A 24,475-nucleotide genomic window follows, 5' to 3' on the forward strand; every position below is an offset into this window, starting at 1 on the left:
TTCTTTTTAAGTTAATAAATTACAAGCACTAATTTGAGATGATGATCTGGTTTGTTATTTAATGCCTATGTTGGTGCCTGAGGACAATGAGTGTCACAGTACACAGATGATTCTCCAGTGTTTATACGCAGACCAACCAGAAAACCACACTTCTCTCAGGTGTTTTTCATAGCCTTAAGAAAACTAAATCTAACAAAGGCACTTGCCATCCAAGAAAGGAATGGAGTCTGTACTGATTGTATCGAGAGCCAGTAAATCTTTTCCATCTTTGGAACCACTACGCTTGTGTTTATGCTTTCTTCTAAAGAATGATCTTCGAGCTGCTGCTGACAAAGTCTTAGTGGAGCTGTTTTCATCTTTAGTCTCAGACATACTGTGTCTCCTATAGAACTCCTGGTCCATCCTAGAGTGAAATGGATTGAGTAATTGTATTCAGGTTAGTACCAACACATAGGGATTTTAAGAGCCATTCTTCACAAAAGAAAAGAAAAAAATCTAACATCACTAAGGAAAACTTGTATAGGACAATTGCCAAATGATCTCAAGCAGCATCAACAGAATATCCATAACCTGAAAAGATACCTGAAACTACTATTGATCAACATTGGAAGAATATATCCCATGTATTATATCTCTTAAGTCTGACTTTCTGGGCCTTTCTTCAGGGACACTAGAATGTGGGTAAACATAATAGCACTGGAAAGAGCTTGACAAGTTCTGGCTGAGAATTTTGGGGAAGATTTTTAAAGGTAATTAGGCCCCTAATTCCCAATGAAAGCCCACCTCCCCCTACATAGACGTATAACCACACTTTTGGTTATGAGATGCTGCACGTTGTATTGCCATTATTGTTTCTGCAAACTAGGTGATTAGTTTTGTTTAACAGTCTAACACAAAATTACTATCATGCAGTTGTATTAAAAATGGAAGCAAACTTACTGTACACATAGCAGGTATCTTTATGTCTGCAAAATAGGGTCAGTTCCTTTTTACTTAGCTCACAGGAACAGTGTGAGGATAATTATGTCTATACTATGTAACAGCTAGCCTACGTATTAGCATAGCTTCTATGGTCAAGAATTGCTTACAAGTTCTTATGAGGAAAGGAGAGAATGGAAGTGCAGAAATAGCAGTGGTCTTAAAAAGGTGAGACTATTTGCCTACTGAGTGATACTGAATGCGACTTCACTAAACAGCTAAAAATGTAATGGCTGAATAAAGGTTATATTCTGCCCTTGATCTTGGTGAATATTTCCCTTTGGTAATAGTGGATTGTTTTGGGTACACAGTCCTCAATCTACACATATCATAATTCAAAAGGGAATGGCTGTCTAAAAATGGGTCTTACACCCCCAATTTAAATGATATTTCTGGTTACTGTCTGAATCTTCTTTCACAGCACAGCACTGTGTGTCATTTCTACTTTTAGGAGGTTACTATTAGCAGCACTAAAAATGACTTGACAGAACGTCTTATTTTATTAGATGTTATTAAAACATGCCACCCCTAAAACACTTCTAGGAAACTAATACCTCACGGGAATCACACAGCTTTGAAGACTGAAACCCGGTTCTTTTTTGTTTATAGCTCATCATTCAGGAACTTTAAGAAACAATTTTTCACTAAGGTCACTTACATATATTTGCTGGGAATCTGTCCTCTCTCTAGCTTTTGAGCATTCTCATCCAGCTGCCAAGCCATCCAGCAACCAAAGTTCCCCTGTGGTAGAGTATCATCAACATACAAAATGTCATCCTTCTTAAAGTTTAAATCCTGCTCCACCTCTGCCAGCCGATCATAAAGTGCTCTGCAAAGAGAGACATAAATAGATTCTATAACTGAAGCTCCACCATCTCAAGTGAAGCAAGTGGTGTAGATATTTAGGAAAATAAATGACTCTCCGCTGGAGTTGGTCTCTAACATTCCAAATGCCCATGTACTCACAGTACAGTATGCAGTTAAACTTGGGATACAGGTTGCACACTTCCAGCAATTGCAAAGAATCAAGGGCTAACTGAGATACGGCATTGTGCTTTGAATTTCCAAAATACGCCAAAAGACTGATTTGCTGCCTCTCTGATCCCTTGCATACAATGGTCAGCATACTATTCTAGCAGCTTTGTATGGTCCTTTACCTTGAAACTATTTGCAACTACATGTGATTCTTACTGGAAAAATCTAAGCTATACAATGGACATGTGAATACCTGATATAGAATCCATCTCCAGGTAACTCTTTAATCTTGTTGAATTCTTCTATTCTGTACTGAGCCTTCACTCTGATATTTTCTCCTGGCTTCAGCATTTCAAGGTAGGCTTCCTCAGCTGTTTTATTTCGCATATCAACAGATCCATACTGTAAAATACAGAAAAACCGAAAACTCATGAGGTCTCGGAGCTGACGCTGTGTCTTAATACATTGTAGGATTAGAGTGGAGCCTGAGGAAGCATTTGAAGTGGGAGTTTGGTTCTCCCAATGGCAGGTACGTGTGTAAAAGGAAAACTCACCACAGCATGATACAACATTAGTGTAGGCACCAGTTAAAATGTTCAGTACTGAGAGAGAGAGAGAGAGAGAAGGATTTAAAAAAAAATCCCTGAAGAAAATGCAGTGGATATACACAAGAAGAGAAAAAGCCACCATATTCCCTTAGCTATTCTGGACACAAAAGCAGGAAATCACAAGATTCCAAGGAGAACTTATTTAGGATTCCTAGAGAGAAAAAGTGGGTGAGGGGTTAGGTGCACCTTACATCGACCTAGCTATGGAAACATCTTCGCTTAAATTTGGCTCCCGCTGACGCCAGTGCATCTCTACGCTGATTGTAACACCACCTCCCCAAACAGCATAGAGTCATGGTTGATGTAATTAGGTCGACGCAGTGTCAGTGTAGACAGTGTGTTCCTTATGTCGACTGTTATCGCTTTCAGGAGCCATCCCACAATGCGCTGGCTGATTGTGTACAGGTTGACATAATCTTGTAGACAAGGCAGTAATCTCTTTTATTGCACCAACTTTGGTTGGTGAGAGAGACAAGCTTTCGAACCACACAGAGCTCTTCAGGTCTGGGAAAGGTACTCCCAGAGTCACAGCAAAATGCAGGGTGGAACAGATTGTTAGCGTAAGTACAGGTTTCAGAGTGGCAGCCGTGTTAGTCTGTATCCGCAAAAAGAAAAGGAGTACTTGTGGCACCTTAGAGGCTAACAAATTTATTTGAGCATACGTTTTCGTGAGCTACAGCTCACTGCATCGGATGCATGCATTTCTTTTAGCACATATTGTAAGGTACTATTCAAGGTTGAGTGGCCTGTTAACACTTCTGCAGTCAGAGGACAAAAAGAGGGGGTTAATGGGGTACAGATTGTTGTAATAAACCACAAATTCAGTGTCTCTGTTCAGTCCATGATTTTTATTTTAGGATTCGTAGGCAGATCAAGTGGTCTGAATCAAGGCGTAAACTTAAAAACAAACCCTGCACATCTCCTACGTGTGGACCAGTATCAAGGAGTAAGCAGGTACAATGGGAACATCTACCAAAGTACTCACCTGCACTCCATCACATTAGTATCTAGGCATCTCACAAACAATGTATTTATCCTCCCAATACCCCTGTCAAGTAGGGAAATATCCCCATTTCACAGATGGAAAAACAAGGCACAGAAAGATTAAGGGGTTGCCCAAGGTCACCAGGGAAATCTGTGATACAAGACCAAACTTCTCTGTAACATGGAACCTCCCTTCTTCTTGCTTCCACCACACGGGGAGAGGGCTTGCGGTCCATAGGGGCTATTGTATCCTATCTACAGAGTCAGGGCTCAAGGTTTCCCATCTAGAGCCTACTACCCTCTAGAGCACTAATTCTCAACTCCTAGTACATGTACACCAACAATAGTACTTCAAGCTTATGTGTAGTTTGTACTCTAAACTCCCTGTCTTTAGCAAAGATAAGCCTCCGTGTAGTGTCAGTTATTGTCAACTATTTAACTGTGAGAGTTAAAACCAAGGCCCTGAGTCCCCAGTGGTATATTAGGCCCAAGCTATGGGGCAGCGACTCCAGAATCATGGCATACTCCCTCCCCTCCTCAACAGTCTGTTCCAATCAGCACAGAGTTCTTTGTGCAATTTAGGGTTTTCATACTAATCCAATTTTTCGTATGCTGCTGCAGTTGTTACTCTTGCAGCGTCCTGCAGATTTTTGTACTGACAAGGAGTAAGTGCAGAGTAGGTCATGGGACAGTTTTCGTTCTGGGAAGTGGATGACTCTCCTCAGAGCAGTCTAAGGTCTTCTCTGCACTGAGAGTTTGTCCTAATTACAGCCATCTGTGTGGCTGAACCACTGCAAACCCCTACTGCAGACAGATGAAACTGTGCTAACTGTGGCTCATAGCAGTTTACCACGTCTACACTAGGAATTATACATATGGCTGACAAAGAGATTAATTTCTGATAATGGTAATTTCACATTTCCCAGCAACTAGTTGCCCCACGACACCCTGTCCCAGTTGCCACTCCAGCTAACAATGAAAAATAAGCATATTTCTGCTAAAACGATCACCTGTGAAATAGTTCCTGTTGGCATTTAAACACTTAAGAGACTTGCAACGTAACACACCATCGAAATGATGGGGACAGTTCACAGATCTCAGAGCTCTTGTTTCAAACAGACTCAGAGTTCTCATACCATCACTTAGACATTTTTCACACTTGGAAGGGCCATCAGTCTGCACTAGGTTTTCCAGGGTTACTAACACTGGTGAAAATGAACTGGTCTTAGTGGGGGGGGTGGGGGTGGGGGGTGACTTTTGCTGAGTGCCCCTAGTGTAAGCAAGGCCTAACATGAAGCAGAGAAAAGAATGCTTCAGGACAGAAACATAAAAGCGAACAACGTAGTTCCTACGGGCAACTGCATGTAGCTGTCAAACCTGCCAGAAAGTGCCCTGCTGTAAGGAATCTAGTAGCAACAACCAATTTGTTGGACTACCATCAGGCATGCTCTCAAGCTACATGCTTTTTTAAAAATTTGAAAGGTTAGAAGGGAATATGTCTTCTATATTTTGTATCTTCACAGTTTACCTCAAGTATTATGTCTCCTGTTACTAGTCCATCAGGTCCTTTCGCTGGGCTGTCATCTTCTATATCAGACACAAATATTCCATGCAGGTTTCCACCACATATCTGGATTCCAAGCTCCACTTGGGATTTTTTAATGACAACATTTCTTGGTTCAGGGGTCCTCTTGTTTGTGTCCACAGGGACCCTTTTGATAGCAATTTGAAAAAAGTGTATTAGCTGCTCTCATTTACAATTCCAAGTGCAACAAGAAGAAAAGCAGTCTATTTCCCTCCTTATTACATCTCTAGAGCATAAGCATCCCATTTTTAACTTCAACTTCATGCTTCCTATATGGTTCTTAATTAAACTAATCTTGTTGCTACATTTGTATTTGAAGTGCTTCTCAAATAGGTCTGCAAGAAACAAGGAAATTGTTTTATCTCAAGCCATGTGCTCCTGTCTATTGAAACATGTCAGTGCACTTCAAGAAGCACGTTTCATTTCATGTCTTGTCCTCCCCCAATTTTGGAAAACAGAAAATGACATGGTCAGACTACTTACCTCATGGAATTCCGGGGACTAGTTGTCGGTGTGGTTTGTTTGGATGGAGGTGTCATTGTTCCTTCATCCTGTTCACTCACAGTATCAATTATGGAATGATTGTCGGGGGTTGCAGCTCCACTGCCTTGAGGAGTGGAATGATTGCTCACTGGTTCTAAGCGAGAACTAAACAGAGAGCGAGAGAGGGTGTAAAATACACTGATAAATGTTAACAGTCCAACAAATACCAAACTAACTTCAGATATCAAGGAACATTCATAATTCAGATACTGGTTTTCCCTGGATTCTCCATCTGGGCTAAAATCAAGTTGAAATCAGATGAGAAATCTCAAAATAGTGCAACAGTATAAGCCTTCTAAATTTCTTTCTAGGCAACTTTGCACTACCGTTATAGCTAATGTCTTTGGGTTCTGTTCTGCAAGACTTCTCTGTGCAGATCTCCCAGTTAGGTCCTTGGTTTCTGTAGGGAACTATACGCCTCACTAGTATATTTTTAAACATGAGCTTTCGTGAGCTACAGCTGATGAAGTGAGCTGTAGCTCACGAAAGCTCATGCTCAAATAAATTGGTTAGTCTCTAAGGTGCCACAAGTACTCCTTTTCTTTTTGCGAATACAGACTAACACGGCTGTTACTCTGAAACTAGTATATTTTTGCTTTTTATTGCTATTTCTGAATAAATGCCGTATATACTTGTTCATTAGCCCGTTTGTTTATAAGCCGGCTCCCCAAGATAGATAGATAGATAAAAACTGTATGACCCTTTCATAAGCTGACCCTATATTTCAGGGGTTGGCAAACTTTGGCTCCCAGCTTGTCAGGGTAAGCTGCTGGCGGGTTGGGATGTTTTATTTACCTGCAGTGTCTGCAGGCATTGAGTTACCTAGCTAGCATTTATACTGAGGTTTGTCTACACTTACCAGGGAATCGATGCGTGGCAATCGATGCATTGGTGGTCGGTCAATTTAGCGGGTCTAGTGAAGAGTGTAGTGTGGACCCCACAGTAAGTAGATCTAAGCTACATCGATTTGAGTTACGCTATTCATGTAACACAAATTGCACGGCTTAGATCGACTTTTCCCTGTAGCGTAGACAAGGCCTGAGCTTATCACAGTATGAGCCTACTACAAGCAGAGGACATCAGTAACAACTAAAGCTGACCAAGGAATGTGGCTGCTTAAATATTGATGGTGTCATTAACTTGTTTTTTTCCCTCTTAAGAGCACTACAGTTCACCTTTGTGAATGTCCAGGTAGTCTCTCTGGAGGGTAGATTTTTTTGCTTGAACCAGCCTGTTTCTAAAGATCCAAGTGGATTCTTACAGAAACAGTCCCTTATTTTTTGATATGTAGTCAGGTATATTTTAGATAGAAGTCCCCTCTTCAAAGGCCAGTAGGCTCTTCCCCCCCTCAACTCTGAGAAAATTCCTAAAAAAGCCTATATATAATTGCACAGACTTTGCAAAAAAAAAAAAAAAAAAAAAAAAAACCAAAAACCAAAAACCCAACTTCAGTACTCTTTTGACAAAGTGTCAATGCTACTAGCGCTCCTAAAGCGCACCAGCGTGTGATTACTGTGGTAGAAAAGAACACACTTTTTGTTCTTAGTTTCATGTTTCTGAAAAGTAACTTTTTCCTTGTTTAGTCTTAAACAAAATAAAACAAATGCCTTGGTTTTAAAATGGATGCTATTCACCTTGTTTTGTTTTTTCTAAGCACTCATATTTTTTAATCAAAACATCTTTAATAGTGTCAGTTTAGAATGTTTTTAATATCTTGATAAATGACACAGACCAGACAATAGCGTTTTCAAGGTCTAGCTACTTTTACCTCGATCGTGAGTGATTGCCAAGTTGATACATATGTGGGTTGTACTGAGCCAGAATAGTTATGGTGTCACATTGCTGTCCAATGATCAGTCGAGCCTGCTGCTCTGTAGCATTTCTCAGATTTATTCCATTAAACTAGAATGAATAAATAAAACATCAGACATCCAATTTTCAAAGGAAAACCAGCAAAATCATTATAAGACTTGCAGCATCCTGATTTGTGGATGCTGTTTTTTGAAACATGAGTCTCTCAATCTGTGGGATTGCTGCGAGACGGTTGTCTGAAGAAGGGGAAGAAAGAACAGCTACAGAATTATTGATTTTTCTTTTATTATTTAATTACTCCTTTGGAGGAATCAATACAACTTTAAAATTTGACAACTTGATGACAATCCTGAAATGCTTTTCTTTTTGGATGACAGATAGCATTCTACTGAAGTACTGCAAAGATTGCGAAATAGCACCTAAAGTTGTTTTTTGTTTGAATATCTACTAGTTCACATTACACCATGATAAATAGGGTTGCCAACCCACCAGGATTGGCCTGGAGTCTCCAGGAATTAAAGATTAATATTTAATTAAAGATTATGTCATGTGATGAAATCTCCAGGAATATATCCAACCAAAATTGGCAACCCTAATGAGAAATGATTTTAAGTACAGATGGGTTCAAGACACAAACTTTGGATCCAGCTACAAATTTCAAACACCAGGTTTATGGTTGTTTGGCTCCATGGTTTTGCTTCAGGTACATCTATCTTCCACTAACACTGCAGCAGAAGACTTGTCCCTTCTACACAGCCACCTTCAAAGCAGCATTATCCTTTATACAAAACACACTCAGTAAAGTAAAAACTGATGAATAATGTGTGATGAAACTTCATATAGAATTAAAAAATTATAATTATGATCTGGAATATCCCTGTTATTGTATCATTTATATTTTGAGAGACAGATTCTTATTCACAAGATATTTCGTATTATTTTTATATTCACACAACTGCATTAGTTTACTAAGTAGTAGAAATGTTAAGCAAACAAAATTACCTCCAGTAACTGATCACCATATTCAAGGCCAGCTTGATGGGCAATGCTCCCACCAGTTACTTTAGACACAAATATCCCACCATTTTCTCCGCTCACAATGGAAATCCCTAGTGGCTCAGAACCCTTTTGCACTTTAACATGGCGTGGTTCTTCCATGTACGGCCTTTAAGAGGAAATTATCAAAAATTGATTTGGACAAAATGGCACTTGAAGCATAATATTGAAAAGCGACATGCACTATGTATCTGAAGTGGAATATTAAGACTGGTTTAAAAAGCTACTAAAAATACTGTAAACGGCCTATGCATTCCTTAAACACCATGCAACGTATAGTGGTGGAACTAAATGTATATCAGACACACAATTCTAGATACATGACTGCACAAAAAAAGTTATGGAAAACGTGAATTATAAATACTAAGATGGTGAAATAGGTAGGAAATAAACCTGCACATTCATATTATATAAAAGTAAACCACTATATATAATATGCAATTTACAAACCATATTCCAGAAAGGTGCCTTACAGTTTATAAATGCTAGAAATCTTAATATCCAGTGAAAATAAACATTGTAAATAATAAGGTGGTGAACCAAGAGAAGCCAATACACAATATCAGTTTTATACTTGTACACAGGGAAACGCAAATTAGTAATGAAAATTAAGCAGTTGCAAACTCAAGCTTGAAGACAGCAGTTTGCATGGTAGCATTACAATTACCATGCAAATTCTCCTTGAGGGAAATTATCCAAACATGTAAAATAGCACAAGGTGCGCAATGCTGCTTGAGAAGGACAACCTTATATCAGGCCAACCTCAAACTCCTTAGTGATGAGAACCTAGGCCTAGGAGCCAGAGGGATTCTCAGAAAAGACCTATTACGGAACAGATATCTGAAAGATGCAGAAGATTTGAGAAGAAAAGAAGACTTAGACACACAATAGTAACAGACACTAATACGTATAATGAGAGAATAGTCTATACACATTATTTTAGAAGGAAAGCCTGGTGAAGTTTTCTCCCCATCATTTCCTCCATTTACAGTACTGTTATCTGATTTATATGTCTGTTTCTTGTTGAATAGCAGTGTTATAAAATGTTAGGTAAGGTAAGTAAGTCTTTCTGTGAGTTTCCTAGCAGAAGGTGCAATTTCTACTCCTTGCTCCAAAAGGCAGAACAAATCACAACTGCCTGGGACCTATAATTTTTAATGTGGTGCCCAATTCTAACCCCTTCAAAATGGCAGATCGAGACACACTCTCCTGTACCACTGGGGGCTTTCAAGGTACATGCAAATAGAAACATTAACCTTCTAGAGCAGCGGTTCTCAACCTGCGGCCTGCTTACAGCCCAATCAGCAGTGTGTGGATGCGGCCCCCATAACACAGAGAGCTGCATTTGTGGTCCACAATGGTAAATAGGTTGAGAACCACTGTGCTAGAGGGTGGTTATAAAATGGTGCTGCCGGCTCCCTGGGTAAAATTTCCAAAAGCACCCAAGTGACTGACAGATACCTTTGGAAAGGGGGAGGTGGGAGAACAAGGTGGACCTCTTTCCCCTTTATTACTGTAAAAACAACATTTATGGTTGTATTCTCTCTTTCAACATGTATTACTACAAGCACACTTAATCTACTTTAAACCAAAAACTAAATGTTCTTTTATATGCTATTATAGTAATTGAGATGTGCTAAGTGCCAGAAACCTGAAAATTGTTCAAAGACAGCATTTAAATGTCCACTTCTTTAGGACACTTAATCCATTCTGTAGACAGATACAGCTTATCTCATATCACATTCTTAGGAATAGGATGCAATCACATATAATACGGCAATGCAAAATTTAGTAAATTGGATTCTCCCCCTAAAGCTCCAGTCATATCTTTGGCACCTTTATTTACTACCCCTTAACCTGTTCTCTAACCTGTTACTGCATGTCTATTTGAATTTCTCCATTGTGTGGGGGAAGGAGTGTTGCTGAAAACATATGGTTTTGCCCAAATTCCATGTTTTAAAATATATTTGGAGTGCATTTTCTTGGAAATCAAATCTGAACACCTCTATTCCTGCACACTATTTTCAAACAGATAGAACTAGCATTATCTTGGGATTCTACTAAAAGCAGATGGAAATTAATTAGTAATGCACAGCTAGCAGAGCATCTATAATAATAATGGAAAAATTATAATGTTTAAAAGGTATCTAACTTGATTAGTAATGTTATTAATCAAATGTAACACTTATTTCTGCTGTAACGTTCACTTTATGAGGTTAAAAGAATGTTTTAAACTGATCCCTTCTTTTTGGTCTGCTTTTAGAAGTTAAATTGTTTTTCGTTAACATCATCGTAAATAATGTTGATATTTTTGATTCGTATTATCTCACCTTGAAAAAGTTACAGCGAGTTAAAATTTTTGGGAGATTGGGGGGATGACTAAGTCTTCTAGAGCACATAAAACTTTTAGAAAAGTCCCATTTATTCAGGACATCAGCTGTCCTCAGTAGGGATGCTTTCATGAACTGGGATCATAATGTGAAAAGTAAAAACTGCACCTTCTTACTCAGCAGATCCTTACCCTATGTGTCTGCTTTTTCCACACAAGCCCAGCAAAGTCAAAATGGCTAAAAGCGAGCAGGATTTTACTCTTGCTTGTACATCAACAGAATTCTTTAAATTCCAAGCACTTGTACCTGTGTAGCCCCATTAACAGGAATATGAGATCACACAGGTGTCACTGAACACATCATTTGTGCTGCCAAACCACTCTCTCCATTAGTTATGTGCAAGAAGGGGAAAAACCCAGCTTGATCTTCAGCCCTACAGGCTTACCATTGAATCTGACCATTAGCAGAAAGCATCTTTTTACTTGAAAACTGAATACAGTTGCGCTAATCAGGGTGAATTAATAAATAAAGCTCCACAATGTGCTTTTTACAGTCACTTTCAAAACAGCAATGTACAGTACAATATATACATAGTGGAATAAAAATAGCTGAAATATCTTCAGTTACCCCGTGATGAAACCTGATAAAATTTTGTGCAAGATTTAAGCATTATTTTAGTATTTTATATAGAATGCCCCTGTTATTGGATTATTTACATTTTGAGCGCCAGGTTGCTATTTATACAGTCAGGGGTCTTAAAGTGCATACAAATGTAATTTACTCCCACATCAAGGTTTCTTTATTCTGCCAAAAATGGTGTAAAGAGGCCTCAGTATAAATAAAAATCTGGCCCTTAGAGTCAATGGTTTTTTGTTTGATATTTTGAGTTTATGTAAACTCTGACAAATGCAGAGGTAGCAACTTTTACAATAAAAGTAAAACCGGAAGTCCAAATTTAATTAACACAAGCTGAATGTGCATTATAAGATACAGGGATGTGACATCAAAGAAAACCTATATAATATTAAAAACCCAACATCATACTTAGGCTCCAAACCTGCAAACACTCAGCAGCACTTAATCTTACTACTGTGAATAATCCCATTAAAATCACTGGAACTACTCATGGTAGTAAAGTTAAGTGTGTACAAACATGTTTGCAGGATCAGGGCCAGCGTCCTGAATTTTAACCTTGTTGAAGAGATCTGCTTGGATTGAATCCTGCCAAATCACAGCAAATACAAATGAGGGTTAGGCCTGGTGGCCAGTCACATTAAAAAGTTTAGCATTAACCACAAACTTCTTTTAGGGTCTTCATTTTGTTTCTGGAAGCTGTACCGCTACCCTAAAACTTCTGAAGGAAGAGTATGTTACACAAGCTTTTCACAACACATACATAATAATAATAAAAAAAAGTAACAGTACTTAAAGTACACCTCAACACGTATAATATACTCCTGATTTTTGCACAGCCAATTGTTTACATTTCTTCACTCTATCAAACAAGATGATCTCAGGTATATTTGTATGAAAGATGACAACTATCACCTTACCTATCTTTTCTACGCTCTCCAGTTGATACTGGGCTAACAGAAATCCTAGGTAACGTAGAAAGGGAGTTCTGTGACTGGCTGCTGGCAAAAGATGATGTTTCCAGGTTCAGTGGTGACTGTGGAGGGGTTATCAGGCTAGGACTGCTACATTCAGAATGTGACAGTGAACCTGTAATAATACAAGAAAGGGATTCACTTTTTGTATGTAGTGCTTATTGTAAACGTCTTGCAATGGAGGAATCTGAAGAGACATTAAAAGACATACACACCCACAATACAAATGTGATACACAGTTTACATAAACATAAGAAGATATTTACACATGCAATATCCTTTCAAATGTGAGTTGATTTTCCTGCTCTAGAACTTGAGAGCACTGGCTTGAAACTATAACAGTGAGAACCTGTCACAGGCAAGCTCCTTCAACTGAATATATAAATGCACTTGAGTAATGGAAAGTCCTGACATCATAATGAAATAAAGAAAATCAAGGTAAAAATGAAATAAAGATCTGAATGTTAGGGATAGTCTCAAAGGATCTTTATCCACTCTCCTGGGTTCTGGCTACAGAATGCCTTATGAAACGTTTCAAAACAACAACAGAGCGTAAGCAGCACAAGTCCATGCACATAACCTACAGGTCAAATAGTGAAAAAAATTATTTGTGAACATCTACAGTTTTAAATAAAATTTGCTTTGACTATTTTTTCTCCCCAGGAATATTTGACTGAACAAGCTGACCAGCAGGAAAGTTCAAATCAATCATTTGCTGCACCATGGAATGTTGCAGAAAGTAAATTTGAAGTTAGTAATCACAAAAGAAACTTGTTTATAAGACCTATGTTCCTTCAGTCAGGGTACAGTAACATAACACATGACCTATATATGTCCAGTTAAAGCATCTTTAATATTTAATTATAGATACGAAATACTCAAAGCAATAATGGCAGTTAAGAACTTTCAAGCAATTTACAGGCTGAGTTCTACTTGTGTAAAATATTCTCTGAAGAATTAAAATCTGTTCTGCTGTACAGTTCATTAACAGAAAAAAAGGGCTAAATGAAAAGAATAAATTGTTTCCTGAAAATAATTTGAACAGTTCTATATATTTCTAATAATTCAATAAATTTGTAAAATGTTTAAGTCCTCTGATGAAGAATGCTTTATGTAAGCAAAATATTAATATGTAAAATCCTTTAAATTGTAAATTCATGTCTCGTTTAGAAAGACTTCAATTTGCCAAAGAATACAGTATTTTAGAGCGAACAAAATTATGCATACACCTTTTATGGAGTCATTTCACCGCTATTATAAAATTAGGAAATGACTTCATATGGGACTAGAACTCTTACAGAGTGCTGTGTTGACACACACTATTTTATCAGGAGACTTGTGATAATTGATGTTTTCCAAGAAGCTCCAGCTCCTGGAATCAAGTGCTTTCATTTGGAAAAGTTAAAAGGAACTTTCTACTCCTTGTAGTTATGAGAAAATCCTTGAAAAAATAATTTTAAAATCCGATAATTTTTAAAACTCTCTTTTGGGGACCTGTCTCATGAATTTTTAATGCTCAGGGTTGGCAACAAATAAAAAGTTAAGAATAGAAGACTTTACCCCTGTCAGAGCCCAGGATGGATCTCGGATACCTTGGGGTTAAAGGGATCTTAATTCTTTCCGTCCTGTACTGCAAGTTGCTGGAAGAACCTATTTTATAACAAGAAAATGTCACAATTTATGACATATGTAAATGCAAACGGATAAAACACATTTAGGTTCTCATTCTTCAAAGACAAGCTAAATGGTCTCTATGTAGGGGCAAGAGTCCAGTTCTCCTAGCAGAATCAAGGCATTACCAAAAAAAAAAAAAAAAACCCCTTTATAATACCATTTTCATGGCTGGCAAACTTCCTAGTTCAAACAGCTAGTACAGCTATGGCATTGCTTAAAATGCACCATTACTGGGTACTACAAAATGACTGATCTATCTAATACTTATTTGGGCACCAAAGAACTCTTTAAAATATTTTTTGGCCAATTTACATGACTGAGATGTAAGACAGGTCCTGATCATCTGTGGTCATTGAACTTCCACTGGCACATTTTGAAAGAATTCAGTTGTATTCCAATTACCTACACTAGTTTCAATGGATAAGATATTTCACTTCCTGTCCTAAACGGACATGTAGTTTTTTGTTGTACTGCTAAACAGCTGCCATGTTCTGCCAAAGACGTAGTTGTATTTCAGTGATGGATCAGGAGATTCTTGTTTATACAGTTTAAAATATTTCAGAATTAAAAGGTCTATGTAATGTTAAAGACTATTGCCATGAAGTATGCATATATTTTATTTTTGCTGGAATAGATACAGACACAAATGTAAATATCAGAACTGTCTAAGGTGGACATAAAACAATTTAATACACTCTGTTATCTTTCCACAATGTAATACTTTGTTAGGTAAGCCCTACACAAGTATTTGATCAGTGGTAATATCTATGCCTTCCTTCTGGAGCTACCTCCTTTCTCTCTTCCCATCTCACCTCCAAATCTCAAAATTATATTTGTGAAATCCTTCTAGCTGCTGACAACAGTCACCACACAATTGCCTTCCATACAGCAACAGCTGAAAGAAGTGTCTTGCACCACTGTGACATACTGAGGAGAGGCAGACAGGTTGTAAAAGGAGTTTCACTGAAATCTTCTCAGTGAGGAGAATGGAAGCTTAAATTGTAAGAGCCAAAAACTTTTAACAAGGAAAAACAATGGACCCTTAAGGTTCTGACAGCTATGACGGACGCTTTGAGTGGGGTGGAATTTTCTCTGCTTTGTCTTAGATGTAAACAGAGTACTTTGCATGAACAAATTTGAAATGCTAATTACCAAGTCTTGCACTGGATGGTAATGAATTTGAACCATGTGATGCTCTCGTCCGTGAGTTTTCAGAATAATCACTGGAGTGTTTGTGACTTAGGTCCAAACTCAGGCGACCTTGGTGCTGAGCACTGCATCAAAAACAAAGCAGGTTATAGTGTCTTCAAAAAACACGCCCTTCAAAACGAACATTACCCCAGCCAACCAGAGGAACAGGAAGAAAGCCAACCCCGCCGAGCAGTGAAAGACTACCTGAAAAGTGTATCTACAGCCGTACATTGTAGCTCAATGCCATTGCTACTTTGCTTTAATTCTCTCATACTTATTTGGACAGCAATTTAATCCATTAACTTCACTGCAATACATCCTTAAAATCGCTGAGTCATAGACAGCTGTATTCTACAAAGTATTCCATAAGAAGCATACTGAAGCACAATAAAGATACTTTATTATTCAGTCCCAGAGAAAACATTCTGTTTTGAGAAGACATTTGTACAAGCCAGTCCCAGACAATACATACGTAGGACTTCCTAACACAACACTGAATAAATGTTTGCCAATGTGAGTATCAGCTACCTAGCATATTACTTACTGTACACCACATAGACTGCAATCTCCAAAAATTGTTCTTGAGACTGAGTTATGTATATTATGAGAAACATATCTCCTCTTCATGAAATATGCTAATAGATTATTACTGAGTTGAAAGTCAGAGTTCAGTGCTCATATATCAGATTCTTATACAGACAGTGCACTAACTCTCAGTTCAACAGAAGTAATTTCTGTGGGCTTTAATTCAGCTCCCTATGCTTTCTACAGAATATGTACTTCATGATAAATTCACTCTTTTTCTAGTAAGCTTAAGGGTACAATTTTAAATATTTGCAAAATATATACTAATATAACCTAACCATGAATAAGGTGTTGGTTTAATAATTAAAGTAGAGAAACAGGAATTGGGTTTGATCTCTGACTTTGCCAACGAGAGCAGAGTTGTGCTCAAAAAATCCACAATAACGGTTAATAACTTTGCTCAAACATAGGTAGGGTTCAAATTTTCAAAGCCATTTAACTATGGAAATTCCAAATGGATCAAAGAGTTGAGCCAGTGGGAGACAACAAAACATCAGTAAACGTTTCTGATCAGGGTAAGTTTTTAATTACCTTTAACTTGAAGAGCCAGCTGAATTTTCTAGTCTTTGCAGTCACTTCCTCCTTTACTTTCAAAGTAAATCATTTTCAGGCAAAAATGTCCAAGCCAAAGTTGCAGGGCTCTCTCAGGGAAGCCCATAGTAACGTTACATAGGAAGAAGTCACTGCCTTTACATAATGTTTGTAAAGTGCTTTGAGATTTTCAGATAAAAGGTGCAACAGAACTATTATTTTACATTATGCTGCACTAGTATAGTGCTCTCCTCTGTGGGGACCAAAGTGCACAGCAGGAAGCAGCTTTCTCTGATTGATTTTATTTATAAATAAATTAAAGATCTAAGGTTGTGAAGTTCTGAATATATACCTGGGATGCAGGTGCTGATGGCAGATTTGGCTGGCAACAGATGGGCAATTGTTGGTGTGAACTCTGTGGCTCCAAGCAGTATAAACTGGATTTCTCAGGACAGCAGTTACTGCAGGACATGGTGCTAAACTTCTTGGTACAGTACCTATTTTAAAGTGGACAAAATATATGGTATGAGTTTTTCCTAGTTAAATTCACAAAAATATTCCAGGCATACTCAAGATGCTGGGATAAAGTCATTTGCCTGTAACATTTATGCAAATCCCTAGTAAAGTGGGAAGCTGAATACCTAGCTCCAAGGCTCAAACCATTATTCAGACTGTTTTATTGAACAAAATCTACTTGCACACCAAAAAGATGTCCTCTCCCTTCTCAAAGTCATGATAGTGTCAAACATGTAACTGAAATAATTCCATACTTTTAGCTGAATAATAATTAGCTAGAGGTCCAATTTTAGTGTGGCACACAAAAAATTGATCGCAGCTACAATTGTTCTTTTTCCTCTTCGGTGGGCTTGTGCACTTCCAACTTCTATAGTGTCCTATGACCTTAGAAGATAACAATTCACAACTCTGTGAAACTGATATTTATATGTGAATCTCAATATTTAGGATTTTTATTGAGAGTAAACTCATACTTTACTATCAGACAAAATGTTGTTCAACAGAAGTTTTGGTATCGTATTTCACAGTTGCAGAAACATTTTGCAAGACAAAGAATGAATATTTACCGTCAGATATACTTTGATGAGCTTTGTTCTAAAATTAAGGGCACTATTATATAAAAATAAGGAAAGGGCTTTTTTAGTGAAAATACTTTCCAATAAAGTCACAGTTATTAATTAATAATAGTTTTATCATTACATTTTATAATACTTTGGATGAGAGATGCTATAGGGATAAAGAACTCTGTTTTACTAATATTGATTAAATAATATCCTCATTTACAGGTGGGTAACTTGAGGCACAGAGGTTGAATGAGTTTTCTGCTGTCAGCCAGTAATTCAGTGACCATCAGGATGATAACCAAAGAGGCACTAACAAGAACTGTGAACAATATTCAAATTAAACTTCACACCTATTTGAGCTGGACCTTGGCTTTGAGAATTGCTGAATGGACATACCTCAGACCCTGGCTCACTAAACTCAGGCAAATACATATTGATACATTTTTTTCTCCGAGATCCTCTATGCCAGTTCAAATGCAAACCATACTAAACCAGTATTTTGAAAGACACTGGGGAGATATTTCTAACTACCAATGGCCAGCGAGATGCTCCTGCTGGTCACCACATCAGCCAGTACCTCTACATCAATTCTACAGTGTGGTTTTTGTTATTGTTGTTTGTTAAAAAGGTAGGCAATGAAACTCAAATAGCTGCTTTCTAACATTTCCTGCAAGAAAACGCTCATTTTTGCCATTGATTTCACACAGTCGTCTCAAACTGCTTTTTTCATAATTAAAGTAAACCTATCGGATGAGCAGTTTCCATCTGATTGGAGAAGGCAGACAGTATTTATATTAAAATTGCACCCAGAGGCCCCCATGGGCTAGGCAAATAAGAGCCTTGAAGACCTTACAGTATAATTTGTCAGAACAAAGGGTGGGAGGTGAAAGGGGCACAGAAAGTGACTTGCTCAAAGCTATACAGCAAGTTAGTGGCAGTGACAGGATTAGAATCCAGTTCTATTAAATGCCCACTCCAGCGCCGTATCCATGAGACTACGCTGCCTCTCCACTTAGCATGAAGACCTTTTCTGAGATCCTTGTGAAGCATGAATAACCTTTCTGAGTCTCTAAATTCATGAGTTCTCTTAAAATAAACCCCCAGGTCTCTGGTTAGGTCTGAACAGTGCAACTTGAATCTTTTGTGATCTTTGGTGTATAGCACCCACCACAATGAAGTGCAGCTTAACGGAATGGCAAGACAGACAGGAATGCCCAAGGGACTGTCTGTGACTCCATGGTAAGACTGTTATAGTGCTTTAGGAGTTCACATTTGTTACTGGACTGGTGAAATCTAATTAAAGAACATACCACTAATTTAGACACCAAAGTGTCTAACCTGCTTTTTAGGCCCTCCCTGATTGAGCTAACCTCGTTACCCCTAACGTGATTCTTGCTTGCATATTTATATCTGCCTCTGGAAATTTCCACTGCATGCATCCGACGAAGTGGGTATTCACTCACGAAAGTTTATGCTCCAATATGTCTGTTAGTCTATAAGGTGCCACAGGACTCTTTGCCACTTTAACCTGCTTTTTGACAGTCTGCCCTGAGGTTGGCACTCACGGTCATGAACCACTCCAGACAGCGTGACAATCATAATGGTCACTTTTGGCCTTCACATCTACAAACAGAATTCTGCTTTGAGCACAAAACAAGTAAGTCTAGCTTGTTGTCAGAACATTAAAAATGAGGAAAAATTATCGCCATGACATTACCGACATTACCATCCAGGTCATCATCACTAACCTGCCGACATGGCTCCAGTGTACAAGGAGGAAGACACAAAACCATCGCTGTGCCTAGTGGAACGTTTTGGTGAATATGGCGCCCACTCCTGGAGCTCCGGAGAGAGATGCTCTTCACTGGCTGGAGTGTATTTCTGTACCTGTAAGCAAAGTGCAGAATTCAATCTGCAACTAATCCAGAAAGCTTTGTATAAACTAGTACAAAAATAACTTGCTGGCGATCACTTGATGTTGATTATTATGCTTTGATCCCACCACTTCGCTGATATCGCTCCCCTCCTTCATTATTCTTCACTGTTCTTTCATGTTGTCTTCATCTTCAAGCTCCTCTCTGCCTACATCTCAGCTCTCATTCTCTCCCATAGGACTCTCCCAATCCATTACCTATGGCCCTCCAGTCCCTCTTGTGGACACTCTGTCCTCCTCATGCCTTCTTCCCCCTTTACGGCCCTGATTCAGCAAGGTATTTCAGCATGTGTGTAACTCCGAGCATGTCAACAGGCCCAGTGACTTCAAGGGGCTTGCTCAGACGCTTAAAAGTTATGCACCTGGCAAATTATCTTGCTTAATCGAGGCCTACATTGGAACTCACTCCCTCTTCATGCGTGCAAAACATCCGCCCCCCCTATTCAAATTCTTTCTTAAAATCCGTTGGTCCCACACGGTTTCAACAATAAACCCCTCCAAAAACAGATGTTTAAAAACAAATTCTACACTTGTTTCTTTTCCCCGGCCATTAGAGCACATGGCTGCCTAAAGCAAGACTGGCTGCTGGGCCTGAAGGCGTAGCACTCAGTCTCAGCTTTCCGGTGCAGGTGGAGCAACTTCTTTCCTGGCTGCTTTAACAGGTCAGCTGAAAGAGCCGGTCTGGGCTGTGGATACACATTTCTACATTGTCTGCTTTAACAAAGAGTGAACAGGCATGGGTGAGTGAGGAAATCGGATGTGCACTGAGATTTCATTAGCCAAGAATGCCAGTAACTTTAGACAGCTGCAAGCACAGTTTTTAAAAACATGCATAGCCCTCACAATACTATTTTCAAGATAAAAAACAGTACAGCATAAAAGCCATGATATTAAAAACATAAGATACAGAATGTGAATCACTAAAGGCTACTCATATTTCTTCATGTGACAGGAAAGTTGCGTTACATAGTGAGAGAGATGTAACAACACACACAGACACACATTCCTACTGCCATGCCCTCCTTGCTGCATCAGCAGCAGACATGATTGTTACCAAACCATGAGAAAAGCTATTTGTTCATCTCTCTCTCTTTTTTTTTTTCTTCTCAGTCTTATTAAATTCTCTGTTACACTCAATCACCTTGATACCTGGGCACATTCCACAATAAAAAGCATGACAAATAAATATACCCATAAACTGTGCCACATTGCACACCCTGTATATTTTTTACATAAATTTAACATTAATAGATTCATATTTACATGTAGGGCAAGACTCTGTCTTTCAACCAGAGTAAGGGGTAGTTCATAGCCTGCACCAGCCTCAACCTAAGAGTAGCTCCAGAAGACATTGTTCTTGGTGGCACTCCTTTGCTCACAATGCCTCCCTCGCTCCTTGGCGTTTACCAGCTGATGGGTTCCAAGGCTCTGCCCACTTGTGGGGAGGTAGCAGGCACACAGCATCTGCACAGCTACCTAGTTCAATTTCCAATCTAGCCATCAGAACAGAAAAACATCCTCTACAACACCACTATTATTAGCATTACTATGAAAACCAGAACATTTTCATTTCTTATGTTAAGTGTATAAATTTGTAACTTTAATGTAATTTTTTGTATTTTAAATATCTTCATTTTCCACCACTAACCCTCCTCAAACAGCCCAATTTTAGCTTAAGTACAGCCCCTGCAATTATTTTAGCTATGATAGTGCATAAAAGGCACTGTTGTGAATGCCATTCTTTTTAAAAGACACTACACAAACCCTATTTTAAACCCTGCTCTGAACCTCACAGCTCAATTTACAAAACATTGTATGAAATGTGTGCACTCTTGCATCTCCAAGCCTGAAACTCTCTGACATGGGCATTACTCATTCAACATGTTCTTTAAGGTTGCAAATGAGTAAGTTGCAAAATTATGCTGTGTTTTCATTATCTGAAAAATATTTGTTGGGGGTGCAGAAACTATAGATCTATATCTATATTGTAACTCCAAGACCCATTGGAAAGTATTAATGACCAACCCTGACCTATCCTGATAAGGTTCACCTGTTCCTATCTTAATTGGTAACAAAGATATTGGCTTTCTATCCAGAAAATGCCCATGTCACAAATGAGAGCCCTTCAAATTTCTTGTATTAGCATAAAGATGACAGGCAACATTTGTCTAGATGTTAAGGACAATATAAATGTGCTGCGCTTACGGTGACTGATGACTACCGTTCAAAGAATAAGCATACGAGTAACAGTGCACATGGATCAACTTGACATTCTATTTAAAGCAAATTCTTTGCACTCAAATGTGGAATGGTTTGCTTATATTTTGTTGGGTATGTGCCAAAAGGCAGCAGGAGCCTATATATTAGTCTCTTACACTGCAATTCTGTTTTGAAAATGGCACATTCTTACAGGCCACATCTGCTTCCTGTGCTTATTCAGTAATGATCTGCTGACTTCAGTTACAACAGTAAGCTGTTATTACTTTTTTAATGCTGTCAGCACTGCAGAGTTAGCTGGATTCTATTCTGGTTCAGACAGAATGCTTAATTAAAGGCCCAATACCGAACTCCCACTGAAGTCAAAGTAGGAGCAGAAGGAAGCAAAACTGGCAGAAATAGCTAAATTTTCATTGAGAAAAATTTTAATGAAAGTTTTCCCACCAGCTCTCATACCGAGCACCTTGCAGAATCAGGCCCCAAATCCTGTTCTCACTTTTCCTTCTACTCCATTGCCTGCTCTCAGTTACATCTTTGCAAACCCACTGAAGACAGTGGGGCTGTTCATATGTAACGGAGGGAAAATGTGACCCACTGATATGTAGGCCTTGGGAACACTAACTCTGCAGCCATTTTTACTTTATCTCCCAGTTAACATTCTATCGACCTTAATCAATCACCTGCAATCCTTCTTTTGTCTACTTTGGTAACAAATTTCCCAGTATCTCCATAGAGGGATTTTTCATTCATGCCTTCTGCCACAGCAAAACCAAGTGTTTTCAGGTCCATATCCTCCTAATAAATACTGTTAACATTTACAGAGTACAACTGCACTTTAACCACTATCAACTTCAGACCATGTTTACAAAGGTATTTAGGCACCTAAAGATGTAGATAGGCACCTAGGGAGATTTACAAAACACCAATGTAATTCAAGAGCCCAACTCACATTGACTTTCAATTGCTTTTGTGAATCCCACTAGTCGCTTATCTGCATCTTTGGTCACCTAAATACCTTTATAAACTTGACCTTCATCATAATTCAATTTTTCAGTCAACATACACTAGAAAACCTAGAATTATTACTGAGAACATCTGGCACTAAAGAGCGTAAACACCACGCAACGTTCATCAAGCGAGACACCGTTATCCCTCTTTGTAACCATCAGTGCCTTTTTGATACTGTAACTCTGAGAATTACTTTTGTAATTCAAGACACAAAAGAATTTTAATGAAGGTGTCAGGGGCCGATATTTTCATTACTATCAATTTTGGGCACCCAATCTGAGACACCCTGAAGGGCCCTGATTTTCAGAATGTGCTGAGTATCTATCCTCTGAAAATCATGCCCCTCTGAAGTTAGTCAAGTTGGGCACCCAAACTTGAGTCACTTCTGAAAATAATGGCCAGCATCCCTGCTTTGGTGCTTCCGTATGTTTAATTTCTACCTGAAGTGAAGGATTAGGAATGGGCACAGGGGTCAGTTTATGTCTCAAAGCAGGTGCTGATTTTGGTCTTGGTCTTTTTATCTCTGGCTCTTCAACTCTTTGAAAGCCAATGTCATCTTCACAAGATTTTCTTGAAGATAGATGAGTGCAGTCGATCCCCTCCTCCCTGTAATAATGCCCAGCGTTCCTGCTGCGCCCCTTGTGAGTATCTGAGTCCTGCTTAAGTGCTAAGGACACTGGGGGCTGGGCAGTAGCTGGGCTGGTAGGCGGGGATCCAGTCATTACAGTAGAGTCTGATGCAGAACTCGTCTGCTGTTTATGTTTAAATTTAATAGAGTCACTTCTCTTGGGAGGGGTTGGAGGAGTTGAAGCCACTTCAGCTTTTGAGGGCTGAGGTGAATGCGCTGACAACGGATTAGGGGAGAGATAGTCCATTTTGGGAGGAGTCTGTGGTCTTTTGAAAGTGTCAGGGTCGAAGATGGACTTCCTTTGTTTTGGCTTTTTGTACACAGAGAACTTCTCAGTTTCTGCTGTTGAAATATTGACCATCACTTTAGGCCACGTACCACCACTATGCTTAGCTCCATGACCTTTGTCTAGCGTGGTCTCAACCATGATGCAGTCGGCTACCGTGGGCTCAAACGGCAGCCTCCTGCGGTCCAAGTCAAGCAGTCCATAGCCTCGTTCCCCGTATGTGTCTGGACTGAAGGAGCTAAGACTGTGTTCTGAATTACTGTGGTAGCTGTGCACAGCATTCCTGCGAGAGTCTGCCCGTAAAGCACGGCTGGAAAGGGGCTTGTGATCACAGAACGAACCACTCCCCTGGTCGCTCTGGTCCTTCTTGCCATCCAGGATGTCTGGATTGAAAATGTCTGTCTGTGTTGAACTGTTGTGTTTCAAGTTTCTTTTATTCTGAACTTGTATCTCTGATGTATGAACCCTGCAGTTCGATATTTTCTCTGAATCCTTCAGGTTTTCAAATATGTTCTGACCACTCCATGATGAGCTCTGAGGAAAAACCTAGGAGGAGAAAAATATTTAATCAACTCAAGACTGTGGCAGACTTGGGTTTTGCACGTGACAGCCTCACCTCCCTCTCCTCCCCCCCAAGCTCCCAATTTACACAGAGACTGTAACATGAAGATGAACATAAAGGAATAAGCCCATATTCTGGGGAAAACGACGGACAGCGTGTGGGTGGGTGGGGAGACCATGGGGCAGTTTAACAAAATTTCACAGATTGCTGGTACAGAAAATCAGATTGAATGACGATCGATAAAACAAACCTTCTCATTCTTTTAAAAATACTTTCACAGAGGCAGCATGGTGTAGTGGATAA

General features: G+C 39.0%; 1 protein-coding gene across 4 annotated transcripts in view; it reads right to left on the bottom strand.

Moving 5' to 3' along the window:
- The window catches only part of DLG5 (discs large MAGUK scaffold protein 5), a 188,163-nt gene that overhangs the window by 15,402 nt on the left and 148,286 nt on the right, over positions 1-24,475 (bottom strand). For all 4 annotated transcript variants that reach the window (XR_013346573.1, XR_013346572.1, XM_077821061.1 and 1 more), the window contains 13 exons: positions 23,137-24,156; positions 19,287-19,425; positions 16,812-16,956; positions 15,305-15,426; positions 14,039-14,128; positions 12,425-12,593; positions 8,488-8,650; positions 7,442-7,575; positions 5,614-5,778; positions 5,074-5,257; positions 2,207-2,355; positions 1,637-1,807; positions 207-403 (listed from right to left, as the gene is read on the bottom strand). Coding sequence is in view for 2 of the 4 variants with exons in the window: in XM_077821061.1 (XP_077677187.1) it covers positions 207-403; positions 1,637-1,807; positions 2,207-2,355; positions 5,074-5,257; positions 5,614-5,778; positions 7,442-7,575; positions 8,488-8,650; positions 12,425-12,593; positions 14,039-14,128; positions 15,305-15,426; positions 16,812-16,956; positions 19,287-19,425; positions 23,137-24,156 (2,848 nt within the window). In the remaining 2 variants the exon portion in view is untranslated. The remainder of the gene's footprint in view (positions 1-206; positions 404-1,636; positions 1,808-2,206; positions 2,356-5,073; positions 5,258-5,613; positions 5,779-7,441; positions 7,576-8,487; positions 8,651-12,424; positions 12,594-14,038; positions 14,129-15,304; positions 15,427-16,811; positions 16,957-19,286; positions 19,426-23,136; positions 24,157-24,475) is intronic.

The sequence above is a fragment of the Eretmochelys imbricata genome, chromosome 7, assembly GCF_965152235.1.
Source record: "Eretmochelys imbricata isolate rEreImb1 chromosome 7, rEreImb1.hap1, whole genome shotgun sequence".
Taxonomy (NCBI): domain Eukaryota; kingdom Metazoa; phylum Chordata; order Testudines; family Cheloniidae; genus Eretmochelys; species Eretmochelys imbricata.